Raw genomic sequence first — 14,821 nt, 5'->3', positions numbered from 1 at the left:
GCTCTGCATAGAAACCAATCAGCTTCCAGGATTTTTTTTGGCAAAGCTTAATTGAAGAAGCTGAAGTGAGAAGCTGATTGGCTCCCATGCACAGCTGCATCAGATTTTGCACTCTCCAGTTTTAGTAAATCTCCCCCTTTGTGTTGTAGAAATGACTTTGAGGATAGTCATCTTTTGCCCCCTTGCTGTTTGTGGTGAGTGGTGACATCCCAGCAGAGTGACGATGGACGCCCCATGCTCAGTCACACCGGATCCACATTTCATTCATTCTCTGTAATGATCGCTTCTGGAACAATTCTCAGTCCAGGGAGCAATGGGCGGGGTGATCCTTCTGGGCGGGGTGATCCCTCTGGGTGGGGTGATCCTTCTGGGTGGGGTGATCCTTCTGGGTGGGGTGATATCTCTGGGTGGGATGATCCCTCTGGGTGGGGTGATCCTTCGGGGTTGGGTGACCCCTCCCTCCTGACTGGCTCCACCCTCAGCAGACCTCCTATATATGAAGAGGTAGAAGTGCAGCTGATCACAAGTTTGTCTGATAAGGAAGCAGAATGGCAGATAATGTGAGTATGAGCACCGATGGAAGCTGCAAATGGGTTGTGTGGGCAGTGGTTGGTATAGTGATGTGGGAAGTGGTGTGCATGATGTGGTTGGTATAGGGCAGATGGATGTGAGTAGTGGTGCTGGTGAGGGTTTAGGGTTGTTGGGTATATTGGTGTTGGGTGAAGGTCAAGATTTTGGTTCTTGTCCTTCCAGTTATTTATATTTAGGGTGTGATGAATGTATTTTGATATCCTGGCACAGAGCTGAGTCTGCCTTCCTGGGTATTCTTAGTATACGGTATATACTGGGATGGCTCAGACACTCCCCTCCTCCACATTTGCCCTTAGTGACCCATCATTGCCATGTCTTTGCCTCCTTATCATTAATGTATGAATAATTATATTAACTATTTGCTGTGCAGTTTTATAAATCTAATGGTCCTATTCTGAGATGTGACATGTCCAGTCCCTCTGGGTTACTCCATTGTGGCAGATCATTACCTCTCTCCATACAGGATGGAAGCCGGGAGTTAGAGCAGGTCTTGTGCCCGTCAGTAATTGGCACCGTCTGGCTGTCTGTAGATAGGAATATAACTTATATAAAGGTTTGGGCAGCCGGCATACATGACATGAACATTATAAGAGAAAATGTATATATTGTCAAGTCATTGATCTGTCATTAGAAGACATTTGTGATCTGCTGGGGATGTCTGAGCTCCCTCCCCTCCCCCACACAAAGGATCTGACAAAGTGCTGCGACCCATGAAAATCCCAAACTTATCCTGAGTACAGTAACTGGGAGACATCTCTTCTGTCTATATACAGGGTGTAATAATGTAATAATCATCTCCCTTCTCCCTATTATACAAGGTGTAATAATTCTCTTTTCTCCCATACAGCTGGTTGTCTTGAATAACTTCAGCCTCAAACCCGGCCAGTGTGTGGAGGTGGAGGGCTTCATTCCAAAGGACTGTAAAAGGTAGGTGAAGATGCTAACCTTGGCTACTTCTTATATAATGTCTGCTCTCTGTATAATACAATTTACCAAAAGTACAACTTACAGAAGTAGAAGTGTTCTCTGTGTACAATACATCCTACTGACCCCTCTCTGGGAATTTGGGGTGTGTGGTCCCTCAAATAATACCTGACATCAGATTGTTTTGCTCAGAGCAAGTTTAGCTCCAACATTTTTGCTTCTGCATTGTGACAAAATGTCATTCTGGATAAAACTTGTCGGATGACGTTATCAGCCATCATCTGAAATGTGAGAACTGACATACATTCTGTCTTTCTTTAATCCTGGACCCCACTAACCTGTATAGCTGGAGGCACTGTGGAGAAATTCATCCTCAAAACTTACGGTAGAAAGCACTTCATCACTAACACATACTTGGAGGTCCAAACACCCCTGAAATGGCAACAGGGAGTTAAATGGCACAAAGTGGTGGTGACTCCTCAGTTCAGCTCCTTCATCTCCCACCAATGACTGAGCAGCTCAGCTCAACTTCCTTCAGCTCCCCCCTTGTATTAATGTCTCCTTAGCCCAGTTACACCTTCTCCTTCCTACAGCAGAGACTTTGGAAGTCTTGGCTCACCTTACTCTTTCTCCAAGCAGCAGCCCATCTCTCCAATCTCCCTTTCCCAGAAGTTGCTCGGGTCACTCTGCTCCCTTTCCCAGTTGCTCGGGTCACTCTGCTCCCTCATCAGTGACTCAGCAGCTCAGATCTCCTTCTCCCTCTCACTAGTAGGATAGGAGAGCTGAGACCAGACTTGAATGACTTCACTGTTTCTTGTGAACATTCAGGAAGAATTGTTCCACAGTGGCTGCAACTACAAAACACAAAAGCGTTCGCACCGACCTAGTGCATTACCATAAATCTATTTTATTAGGTAAATAAGTGGCATATTAATACTCAAACATCATACATGGGCATATCTAAAAAGCTGATCAGACCACCTCCAGATCCACCATAACCCCCAGATGGGAAGACCTCATAGTGTACAGGAAGGGCTGACGTGTTTTGAGGTTCAAGCTTTGTTCTCAGAGCAAAATACATGTGTAACAGAATACCATTTTAAATACTAAAATGTGCTATTGACAAAAATTGGGGTCCCCCTGGTGCAGGGTAACACACGTTACATGAGCACTTTAAAAAAAATTCCCCAAACACGATGCACAAGCAGAGGGTTAAATGTAGGTAGTAAAATCCTGAACCCTTTTGGTCTAATGAGAACCTCCAGAGTCAGGGACAGCTGACACCCTTCTATGTAGAGTGGGTTACAAGGCATGATGTGTGTAATGAATTGGGGTGGAGACTGCAAGCCAGGCCTTCTCCAACATCAGTGCCTGACCTCATAAATGCTCTTCTGGAAGAATGGTCAAACATTCCCATAGACACTCCTAAACCTTGTGGACAGCCTTCCCAGAAGAGTTGAAGCTGTTATAGCTGCAAAGGGTGGGCCAACTCAATATTGAACCCTATGGGCTAAGACTGGGATGTCATTAAAGTTCCTGTGTGTGTAAAGGCAGGTGTCATAATACTTTTGGTAATAGTGTCTGTATAGTCATGAGAATTTTTTGTAAAATTGGATAGATAATAAATATACATGTGATAGAAAATATTCAATGGCAAAAGATCAAAATATAGTCAAATAATTGGTCTATAATTTGCATTCTGTAAATACACAAAGCTATTGTGAACAAGGCTACATGATAGGAGTGTGAAGATATACATACAGTGACTTTCTCCATATAGAGAAGTGGAGGGGTTCCTCATGTGCAGCCCATTGGGGGGGCACCTGTATAATACCACCATGGCCCATGGGGAGCTCATAGGTCAATCCTTAACCATATGTGCTCTCAATAAGTGAGCATTCTTTTGTATTCATAGTTTGCTTAAAGATACTTTTATAGTCCTGAGGGCAACAAGACTGTCGTGCAAGTTTAGCCAAGAGGACAACTTTATTTTTATTTTTTCTCTTAAGCACCACACCTGAGTGCAGGAGGTTACTGTTTCGATGCACTAAGGCCAGTGGCGGAACTATTGGGGTCACTGCAGTTGCACTTGCAACTGGGCCCTGACATTCTGCTGCTGTGGGGGGGCCCCAAGACCCGGCATCTCCCTGGCTGTCCATTTAGAATGCAGTGGGGGGAGGTGAGAGGAGACGATCGGTAGCTCTTTGTTGCCTGTGGGCGGCGGGATCTCCCTGGGGCTTGTAGTTCTCTTCCTGAGTCTATACAGTGAAGAGGGGAGGGGCCTCTGACCCGAGCATCTAGTAGTTTCACTCTTCAGTGTACAAGTGAATCGGCTCTGTACACTGTTACTGATACATGCCTGGGTCAGAGGTCCCTCCCCTCTCCACTGTAAACGCTGGGGAAGAGAACTACTACTAGAACTACTAGCCTCAGGGAGATCCCACCGCCTGTGGACATAGAGCTCCCACCTCCCACCTCCCCTGCCAGGTACATGGGGAACCCCTCGAAAGGGGGGGTGGCTGTCTGGGGACAGTTATGTAAAGGGGGGGCTCTCTGAGGACATGAATGTAAGGGGGATCCAGATCATATCTATGTTACCTCTAGTGACTGACTCCAGTACGATATCCAACAAGGTCAGCTGAGCAGAATAATTGCTGTTTCTGTCTTTCTAGGTTTTCCATAAACTTGGGAACAGATCAAGAGAATTTAGTTATACACTTTGACCCTCGATTTGACTACCTTGGAGACAATCGCATCATTGTCTTGAACTCGGTGAAGGACGATGTCTTAGGAGCGGAGCAGAGGGAAACGGTCTTCCCATTCCAGGACGGGTCGGACACCTTGGTATGTCTATGCTGGGAGGGGCAGAACTAATGTTGATGGGGCAAAGTGGCATCACTGTTCATATTGGACACCTATTATATCTCCAAATGATGCAGTAGGCAGCGATGGTTTAAGTCCAGGTCATGTAGGCTGTTATGGTGGTTGCCCCTTCAGCTCATTTCATGAATGATCCATAGGAAGATCCAATGGATACCTTCATGCTGACATTGTGTGCTATGATAAAATTAGCTTGCAAATTTTTTTCGTGTAACATTTCTATTGTGTATGCATGTGTTATTGAAAATGTTATGTTGAGATGATTATTATAGGAAGAAGGAATGGGGATCAGGAAATCACTGACATGGAATGTCACTATAAAGTCCCCTGTAAAGGCTCAATCTGGGGAGTAGTGGGGGGGCCGGGAACTGAAGCTCATCAGTCTCGTGCTACAACTGTTATGAAGGGACCAATGTGTGTGTGTGCTGGGGACGGGTGAATGCACTGTTCATCTAGATTCATCTCTGGGGAAATAAACTACAGTACCTGACCGCAAGATTGTGTTTCCAGTGCGATCCCATCGCGCTGGTTCTCAGTGATAGGGTACTGTGCATCTTGCGCTGGCTCGCTGTTTTTTCCTTTCCCGATGAGCGACATGCATTGCTGATAGGTGTCTGGTAGGAATCATGAGGGAGAACGCCGCGCCAAATTTTAAATAAAAAAACGGCATGGGTTCCCCTCCAGGAGCATACCAGGCCCTTCGGTCTGGTATGGATTTTAAGGGGAACCCCCTACGCCGAAAACTCGGCATGGGGGTCCCCCCCAAATCCATACCAGACCCTTATCCAAGCATGCAGCCCAAGCCGGTCCTGAACCGTACCATGTGCCCTTAACATGGGGGGTGCTTTGGGGGTGGGGGGCGCCCTGCCCCCATGTTGATGAGGACAAGGGACTCTAACTGACAACCCTGGCCGTTGGTTGTCGGGGTCTGCGGGCACGGAGCTTATCAGAATCCGGGAGCCCCCTTTAATATGTATGGGGTACATCGTACCCCTACCCATTCACCTAGGGGAAAAAAGTGTCAATAAATAAAACACTCTACACGGATTTTTCAAGTAATTTATTAAGCAGCTCCGGGGGTCTTCTTCTGACTTCAGGGGTCTTCTTCCAACTTCTCTCGCTCTCTCCGGCCTCTTCTCCCGCTGTTCGGCCTCTTCTCCCTTTGTCTGGTTCTTCTGCTGGGCTCCTCCACTATCTTCTGCCGCTCTTTTGCTAGCGGTGGCCCGGTCTTCTGCGCCGTCTTCTCCCCTCTTCACTTCTTCCGATTTTGACACAACGCTCTCTCCCGCTGTAATGTTGTGTGAGCGCTCCGCAATGACTTATAAAGGCGGTGACCCTGCCCCCTTATGATGTCACAGTCCCAGCTTGTGCTGGGACTGTGGCATCATAAGGGGCTGGGTCCCTGGGTGACATCACCCGGTGACCCCACTCCATGCCTATATAAATGATTGCGCAGCTCGCACACAGCATTACAGAGGGAGAGAGCGTTGTGTTAACATCGGAAGAAGAGAAGAGGGGAGAAGACGGTGCAGAAGACCGGGCCACTGTTAGCAAAAGAGCGGCAGAAGATAGCGAAGGAGCCCGGCAGAAGAACCAGACACTGGGAGAAGGGACTGGAGAGAGGAGAAGTCGTAAGAGGACCCCCGAAGTCGGAAGAAGACCCCCACAGCTGCTTAATGAATTACTTTAAAAACCTGTGTAGTGTGTTTTATTTATTGACACTTTTTTCCCTAGGTGAATGGGTAGGGGTACGATGTACCCCATACTCATTCACATAGGGTGGGGGGCCGGGATCTGGGGGACCCCTGATTACGATAAGCTCTACGCCCGCAGACCCCGACAACCAATGGCCAGGGTTGTCGGGAAGAGGCCCTTGTCCTCATCAACATGGGGACAAGGTGCTTTGGGGTGGGGGGGCCGCAGGGCACCCCCCCAAAGCACCGCCCCCCCCCATGTTGAGGACATGTGGCCTGGTACAGTTCAGGAGGGGGGCGCTCGCTCGTCCCCACCCCTTTTCCTGACCGGCTAGGCTGCGTGCTCGGATAAGGGTCTAATCTGGATTTTGGGGGGCCCCCCACACTGATTTTTCAGCGTAGGGGGTTCCCCTTAAAATCCATACCAGACCGAAGGGCCTGGTATGCTCCTGGAGGGGAACCCATGCCAGTTTTTTATTTAAAATTTGGCACGGTGTTCCCCCTCATGATTCATACCAGACACCTGTCAGCGATGCGTGTCGCTCATTGGGAAAGGATGAACGAGCCAGCTCGGCGCTGGCTCCTGCGACGGGGCTCGCAGGTGTCAAATCTCGCAGATAACAATGGCGAGATTGACACAATATCGCAGTCACCTACTGTATTAAAGGGACAAGGCTTAATTCTATTTGGGGTAGGATAAAAAATAACTGACCCAGAATAATCGTGTTCTCATTTACCCCAAGTCAGTCATGGTAGATGGGACCCTTGCCAAGGACACATATGAATTGGTAGCCAAGGGTGAGACATTGGCAGATGGGGCCCTTATCAGGACAGATGTTTGTTGGGGCCCCCGGAAGGGGGAGATTATTTTTCAGTAATGGTTATTTCATGGTGATTTGCAGATGACAAACCGTATTGAAAATAACAACTAAAAGGCATAACATTCCCATTGTTATACACACATCAAATATTAAGCCCAGCCCCCTAGGATTCACTGTCCAATATCAGAGCATCAGTGCAGTCGAGTCACAGGACTTCTGCATGGTTTTCACCTATTGGCAGTTGTCCCCAGTTGTAAGGGAAGTGGGGTGAGTAGACATCCCCGGGTGGGTACAGAGAACACCAGCTGGTGACTAGGAGACACTGAGCATACAAAAGGGGACAAATCTCAGTATCTCTACTGGGATCACAAAGTGGCTACTTCGGCAACAAATAGTCTACACCTGGGTAACGTCACAGAGGTCACGTCATGCCAGCCAAACAACACGCCCAGTGTCAGCTACACTGCGGGACAGGAGACACAGGCTCCATCATCACCCCGCGCACACGCCACAGCTTACCGGCTTCATAAGCCTCGCATACTCAGCGGTTCTGCAGTGACAAGAAGAGATTATCTCATCACGAGAGAGCCGCCAAGAGGTGATTGATGTGGGAAGACCTGGACCAATGTATGGATGAAACGGGAAGCCAATACTGGCCACAAGAGTGGTAATGTATTGAAGCTCCATCTGAGTCCATCTCTTTTTCTCCTATCCTACCTTAATTGAACTGGTTACTAGTAATTGCTGAGAAGTATGTATATATCAACGGCCTAAGTGTTCAAATGGAAAGATTATTTTGTCATTTGACTTGATGAACAATATCTTGAAGTAATAGCCATTTGTGGCTATAGAGTTCTATCCTATTTTCCTTTGGACACTTGTATATAAAGTTACAGGATCGGATCTGAATATGCTGCTTGCCACATGATTTGAGAGACATCTATGTTACTACAGGGTGTATGGAGTCTAAACTGAAGGAATTTTCTGCAATTTGTCCCTTTGCCAAAAGATGTAGTATAATGTTAAGGCAATACTAAAGTCATCATATAGCAGAATTTCTAATGCCGCGTACATACGATCGGACTTTCTGGCATACTTGGTCTGGCACACTTTCCGACGGACTTTGTCCGCCAGGTGCGCCGGACTTTAAAACGGACGGACTTGCCCACACACGACCGGACTTTCCGGCGGGCTAAGTCCGCCCGTCTTTCTGACGGACTTTCGCTGGAGTTACGGCGGACTTTCAGAATGAACGGACTTGCCCACACATGGACAAGTCCATTCATTTTGAACGTGACTCAGGTGCGACGGGACTAGAAAAGGAAGTCAATCTTGCCGCTTTTATCGGCGAGATTGACATCTTGCGAGCCCTGTCGCGGGTCCTACCAGGCCCTTAGGTCTAGTATGGATTATAAAGGGAAGCCCCTATGCCGAAAAAACGGCGTGGGGTCCCCCCTAGAATCCATACCAAACCCCGATCCAAGCACGCAGCCCGGCCGGTCAGGAAAGGGGGTGGGGACGAGCGAGCGCCCCCCCTCCTGAACCGTACCAGGCCGCATGCCCTGAACATGGGGGGTGCTTTGGGGGAGGGGGCACCCTTTGGGGCCCCCCCTCCCCCAAAGCACCTTGTTCCCATGTTGATGAGGACAAGGGCCTCTTCCCGACAACCCTGGCCGTTGGTTGTCGGGGTCTGCGGGCGGGGGTCTTATTGGAATCCGGGAGCCCCCTATAATAAGAGGGCCCCCAGATCCCGGCCCCCCACACTATGTGAATGAGTATGGGGTACATGGTACCCCTACCCATTCACCTAGGGAAAAAGTGTCAATAATAAAACACACTACACAGGTTTTTAAAATGTATTAAACAGCTCCGGGGGGGTCTTTCTCCGGCTTCAGGGGTCTTCTTCCGGGTTCGGGGGTCCCTCCGGTTCCTCTTCTCCCGGCGTCCGGTTGGTTCTTCTCCGCTCTCTCTGGCCTCTTCTCCCGGTGTTCCAGTTCTTCGGCCGGCTCCTCCGCTATCTTCAGGCCGCTCTCTTGCCAGCGGAGGTCCATGTACCCCATACTCATTCACATAGGGTGGGGGGCCGGGATCTGGGGGCCCTCTTATTATAGGGGGCTCCCGGATTCCGATAAGCCCCCCCGCCCACAGACCCCGACAACCAACGGCCAGGGTTGTCTGGAAGAGGCCCTTGTCCTCATCAACATGGGGAACAAGGTGCTTTGGGGTGGGGGGGCCCTGCAGGGCGCCCCCTCCCCCAAAGCACCCACCCCCCATGTTGAGGGCATGCAGCCTTGTACGGTTCAGGGGGGGGCACTCGCTCATCCCCACCCCCTTTCCTGACCGGCCGGGCTGCGTGCTCGGATCGGGGTCTGGTATGGATCTTAGGGGGGACCCCACGCTGTTTTTTCGGCGTAGGGGCTTCCCTTTAAAATCCATACCAGACCTAAGGGCCTGGTATGCCCCGCGCTCAGCCGGAATAGGAAAATTTGTTTTTCCTATTGCAGTGAGCGTGAGATGCAATACCCTGACCTTGCGTTGTATCTGGTCCGTTGGACCAGCATACAGACGAGCGGGCTTTCCATCGGACCAGCACACAGACGAGCGGACTTTCTGCCAGTAACTGAGTCTGACGGAAAGATTTAAAACATGTTTCAAATCTAGGTCCGGCGGGCTTTTGGGAAAAAGTCTGCCGGAAAAGTCCGCCGGAGCCTACACACGGTCGGATTGTTCGGCGGACTCTGGTCCGCCAGACCAAGTATGCCGGAAAGTCCGCTCGTGTGTACGCGGCATTATACCCATAAGCCAACATAATCCATCCAACCCATCCTGCACATGATATGCCAGCATATATTTCTGAATACAAGCCCTAGCAACCCCCGGGGGGCCATTCACAGTGATATTGTCAAGTATCTCTTCGGAGATTAAAGGATCTGGAATATCCCATTTTCCTCCTTTTTATACATGTCATGCACATCTATGCAAATTTACCGCATCCCAATTTCACTGTGACTTGCTGACTGGTGTCCGGACATTCTGTGTAGTGGATGTTTTTATGTTTTTTGTATTTTGTGTCCATGTGTATCTTTTTCCTTTCTTTTGTAAGTGTTCACAATCAAGTTTGCTTGCCTGGATGATCTGCTGCTGCAGCACCCGGCGAGACATACATAGTGTGAAGTTGTTTTCATCTAATATAGGTGCATTGTAATGATTTTTTTGTAGCACGTTCCAACATGGAAAAATAGATTTTATATTTTTATATATACTTACCCAGGTGTAGACTATTTGTTGCCGAAGTAGCCACTTTGTATTGCTTAGTTCTTTGGCTATAGCAACATTGCCGTATTTTGGTAAACATTATTAGGGTATATTTGGATGACCCGGCACCGGGGTTATGTTTTCAGTAGGACCTGGTTTTCCTTTTTTTCTTCCCTTAGTTGCATGGGAGACATTGAGCAGTGTCATACCTCACCAGTGACATCAGTCCTATTGTGGCCACAGGATGGCACTATCCTCCTCTTGCCTCGCTGAGCTCGGTTCTATGTTGCCAGCACAGACACTTCCCCATCATGGGCTGTTCTCACCTCGTGCTCCTCTCCATTCAGGAAATGTCTCACAGCTTCTCCCCAGCCAATGGGGAGGGGGTGTGGACTGTGGAAGGGAAAGTAGAAGCCAAGTACTGGAGCGTGGCTGTGGGGCCCTAGGGCAGATCGGAGCTGGATTTTGTGAAGGATATGATAATATGACAGGGAGGATGCAGGGGCCCCCTGGAGCTAGGGGCGGGGTTGCGATTGTGACCCCTACAACCCATTATGCTACGCCCATGATTGCAGCATAGAAGCACCTCCTTCCATTTTTCCTTTCCATTAACAGTTTTCTGCCACACCTAAAGAATACATAAGATGAGCTACGTGCAAATATTATCTTGTGGAAAGATTTTTGATGAAATGACCGGTTTGGTGTTAGTCTGTTTCTACAGCCAACACTCATTGACTTTTTATTGTCCAGCAAGCTGACACTGTGCCATCTCTTTTCTTACAGGTTTGCTTCCAATTTGAGGAAGACAAGATCATCATACAATTACCTGCTGGCAACCATTTCTCATTTCCAGTCCGCTTTCCCATAGAGGAGATTTACTACTTGAGCATGAAAAACCTCCAGCCAAAGTCCATCACACTAAAATGAAGAATCCACAATAGAGGAGCCGCCTGTCCCACATGTCCATATCCAGGTTCTGTGAAATGACCATAGTGGAGGAAGGGGAAGTTCTTTAATCATGTTTTGTAACCCCCCCCCCCAATCTGCATCCTTTGCTGCTCATGTAGACATACATTGTGCTTTGCTCAGTACTAGAAATGAATTGTATACACATTTCAAATAAAATCTAATGAGCTCTATTGTGTCTGATCAATCATTTTTTTATTTATCACTAAACTGACTTTGGATCGATTGGTGTAGTTGATGGCAAATCACTGCCTGCTGCATAGCGCCCCCTGCTGGAGGTTTGTTGCATTACTTTTAAAAGTTAGTCACCAGCAGAGGGAGCGAATGCTACATTTTCTGCCTGCATAGTCTGATTTCTTGGATTTTTAGTAAAACAATAGAAATCCTTTTATTTTATATTTTTGTGGCTCCAGACTGAAAGCAGCACCCAGATAGTTATCCCAAGCTTTATCCATAAACTTCCAAGAACAATTGCAGGCTGAAAATTGCAATTTCACAATTTTTTAACTGTCTGTAAATGACAGAAAGGGAAGCTGCCATGGATCTGCCCAGTACAGGCTGTGGTTGGGTATGGGCAGTGAATGTAGTAGTACCCCAGTATGGGCAGTGCTGGGGGTAGTAGTTACTGGAGCAGCTTTAGACTCAGTGTAAGGGTAATAGATTAGAGAGCAATAGATTAGGGGTAGTTGTAAAAACAGGGCTTTTTTTTTTCATGGAAAAGGTGCAGGAACTCACCCCTCTCTGTCCAACTCCCCACCCCCAGCTGCACCCATAGCTCCCAACTGTCCCGGATTTTGAGGGACTGTCCCTGATTCGGAGAAATGCCCCTCTGTCCCTCTTTCCTCCTCATTTGTCCCTCATTTTGGTCTGATCTATATAGTTGTATATAAAATGCACTTTTTATCTTTCATATAGTGTTTCCTAGCGCTAAACCTTTCATCCAATTTCTAAATTGCTGCATTTGTACATTTTAAAAGCCAATATAAAGGAATAGTAGTAATAAAAAAAGTCCTTGTGGATTTAATTAACCTCTTCTTTTTTTTTTTGTTAATTCTCCTTTAAAGGGTGTGTGTCAGGGGGCGTGTCCTATGCCTACATATGTTTGTTAGTAGGTGTCCCTCATTCCCATCTCAAAATGTTGGGAGGTGTGGCTACACCTTCCTTAGAGAGAATTACAGCGGCGCCAACAAATTGTAATGAGTTAAGGCTTAGAACTGTGTATCCCATAAGGCAAAATCCCCCCCCCCCCAACATCACAAATCCAAATCCCCTCAGCACCCCCCTCTCATCACAAATCCCCCCTGCACCCCTCTCTGTACAAATCCCCCACACACACCCCTCTCTGTACAAATCCCCCCAGCACCCCTCTCATCACAACCCCCCCCAGCACCCCTCTGTGTACAAATGCCCCCCAGCACTCCTCTCTGTACAAATCCCCCCCCAGCACCCCTCTCAACACAACCCCCCCAGCACCCCTCTGTGTACAAATCCCCCTGCTCCCCTCATCACAAATCCCCCCAGCACTCCTCTCTGTACAAATCCCCCCAGCACCCCTCTCATCACAACCCCCCTCAGCACTCCTCTCTGTACAAATCCCCCCCCCAGCACCCCTCTCATCACAACCCCCCAGCACCCCTCTGTGTACAAATCCCCCTGCTCCCCTCATCACAAATCCCCCCCCCAGCACCCCTCTCTGTACAAATCCCCCCCCAGCACCCCTCTCTGTACAAATCCCCCCGCAGCACCCCTCTCTGTACAAATCCCCCCGCAGCACCCCCTCTCTGTACAAATCACCCCCAGCACACCTCTCATCACAAATCCCCCCCCAGCACCCCTCTCATCACAAATCCCCCACAGCTCCCCTCTAATCACAAACCCCCCCAGCACCCCTCTTTTTGCAAATCCCCCCCCCAGCTCCTCTCTGTGTACAAATCCCCCCCCAGCTCCCCTCTGTGTACAAATCCCCCCCCCAGCTCCCCTCTGTGTACAAATCCCCCCGGCTTCCCTCTGTGTACAAATCCCCCCCAGCACACCTCTCTGTACAAATCTCCCCCCCCCAGCACCCCTCTGTACAAATCTCCCCCCCAGCACCCCTCTGTACAAATCTCCCCCCCAGCACCCCTCTCTCTGTACAAACCCCCCCCCCCCAAGCTCTCCTCTCATCACAAATTCCCCCCAGCTCTCCTCTCATCACAAATCCCCCCCAGCACCCCTCTCATCACAAATCCCCCCCAGCACCCCTCTCTGTACAAATTCCCCCAGCTCAGCTCTGTGTACAATGCTCTCTCCTCTGCTAAACACACACAAACTTTCCCTCTCTGCACATATTCCCCCTCCCCCACACACCTGTATATATGTCAGCCCATCACATACACAAACCTGTAAACACACAAGGCTCTGGCCACTCCCTGTAAACAAACAGCCCCCCTCCCTTTCCCTTACAGCCCCCCTTGTAAAGAAGGTTTTCCTACCTGGTCCTAGCCCATTTTCATAAAGCTGACATGTTGCTGAGAAGCACAGTACAGATCACACGAGGGGCGCACATACACATAGTAGCCAGAGGTGGCAGTAAAGAGCTCGATGTCTGAGCTCAATGACACAGAGAGCACATGCTGTGAGATTGTTTCTATAATGCACAGAATGGCTCCCCTTCACCTGTTCTGGCTCGGGCCCCGGGGCCCCTTACAGTTGTGACAGCTATACCCCCTGATGGTGGCCCTGACAGTGCTACACCTACTGTATAATCACTACTTCTACCACAACCCTTGCTATGCTGCTACTGTAACAATCACTCATTGCTACAACTACTACTTCTGACATTCCCCCTTACTATGCTACGGCTACAAATACTAATTTGCCACTACTCTTTAAGACAGTGGGCTTCTCAACCTTTTTTCAGTCAAGGTACCCTTTAAAATCAGGGACAATGTAGAGGCACCTCCCAAATTATGGACAGTCTGGAGGCACGCTCTACAATTATAGACAGTCATCCTACAATGTAAAAACTATTCTAATAATTTTATATATTGCAGCAACATCCACATATAGGACACACGACGTTAGAGGTACAATACTGACTAGTATTCCAATTTTTCTCTTCCTCCTCCTCAGTTTTTCTCCATCACTCAGCTAATGTGACCCCAAAACTGATGGAGAGCGGCAGGAGAGGGTCAAATAAGCAGACTATGCAGACGACTGACATCCTCCTCATCAATTGAGGTCATTGTTCATTAGCAGGTTGACAGCCAGAAGGTTGTAATGGTGCACAATGAAAATGTGTGGCTTTGTGTAACTAACAGGCAGGCTTCATCCATCCCCTGGATTGTATACAATTTGTAGACATTTTGCTGAGGCACCTCTGAAGAAATCTCAAGCCACCCCGGTTGAAAAAGGTCGCTTTAAGATTCTGCCACAACTTCTATACCATTGCTTTTACTACCACCACCATCTGTAATTTATTACCCTGTAATCTACTACACACATACACCGAGATGAAAGCTGCTCCAGTAACTCCAACCCCTAGAACTGCCCCTACTGGGGTATAAATCACTGTCACTACTACTGCCCCATACAGCTACCATTTTCCAGGATGTAATCTACATAATTAGACTTTGTGAATTTGCATTTTTTTCAGAATGTAATTGTCAATGTTGAAAGTCTATGGTTAAAGCTTGGAATAACTGTATACCA

General features: G+C 48.4%; 1 protein-coding gene across 1 annotated transcript; it reads left to right on the top strand.

Moving 5' to 3' along the window:
- The first annotated feature begins 548 nt into the window (after positions 1-548).
- On the top strand, positions 549-11,192 carry LOC141102482 (galectin-1-like). Its single transcript, XM_073591418.1, has 4 exons — positions 549-560; positions 1,439-1,518; positions 4,188-4,359; positions 10,949-11,192. Exons 1-4 carry the CDS (start codon positions 549-551, stop codon positions 11,090-11,092), a joined length of 408 nt encoding a protein of 135 aa, XP_073447519.1. The 3' UTR covers positions 11,093-11,192.
- Positions 11,193-14,821: the final 3,629 nt, after the last annotated feature.

Source organism: Aquarana catesbeiana, linkage group LG07, assembly GCF_042186555.1.
Source record: "Aquarana catesbeiana isolate 2022-GZ linkage group LG07, ASM4218655v1, whole genome shotgun sequence".
Taxonomy (NCBI): Eukaryota; Metazoa; Chordata; class Amphibia; order Anura; family Ranidae; genus Aquarana; species Aquarana catesbeiana.
Note: the sequence above shows the minus strand (reverse complement) of the source record. Positions and strands in the feature narration are given on the sequence as shown.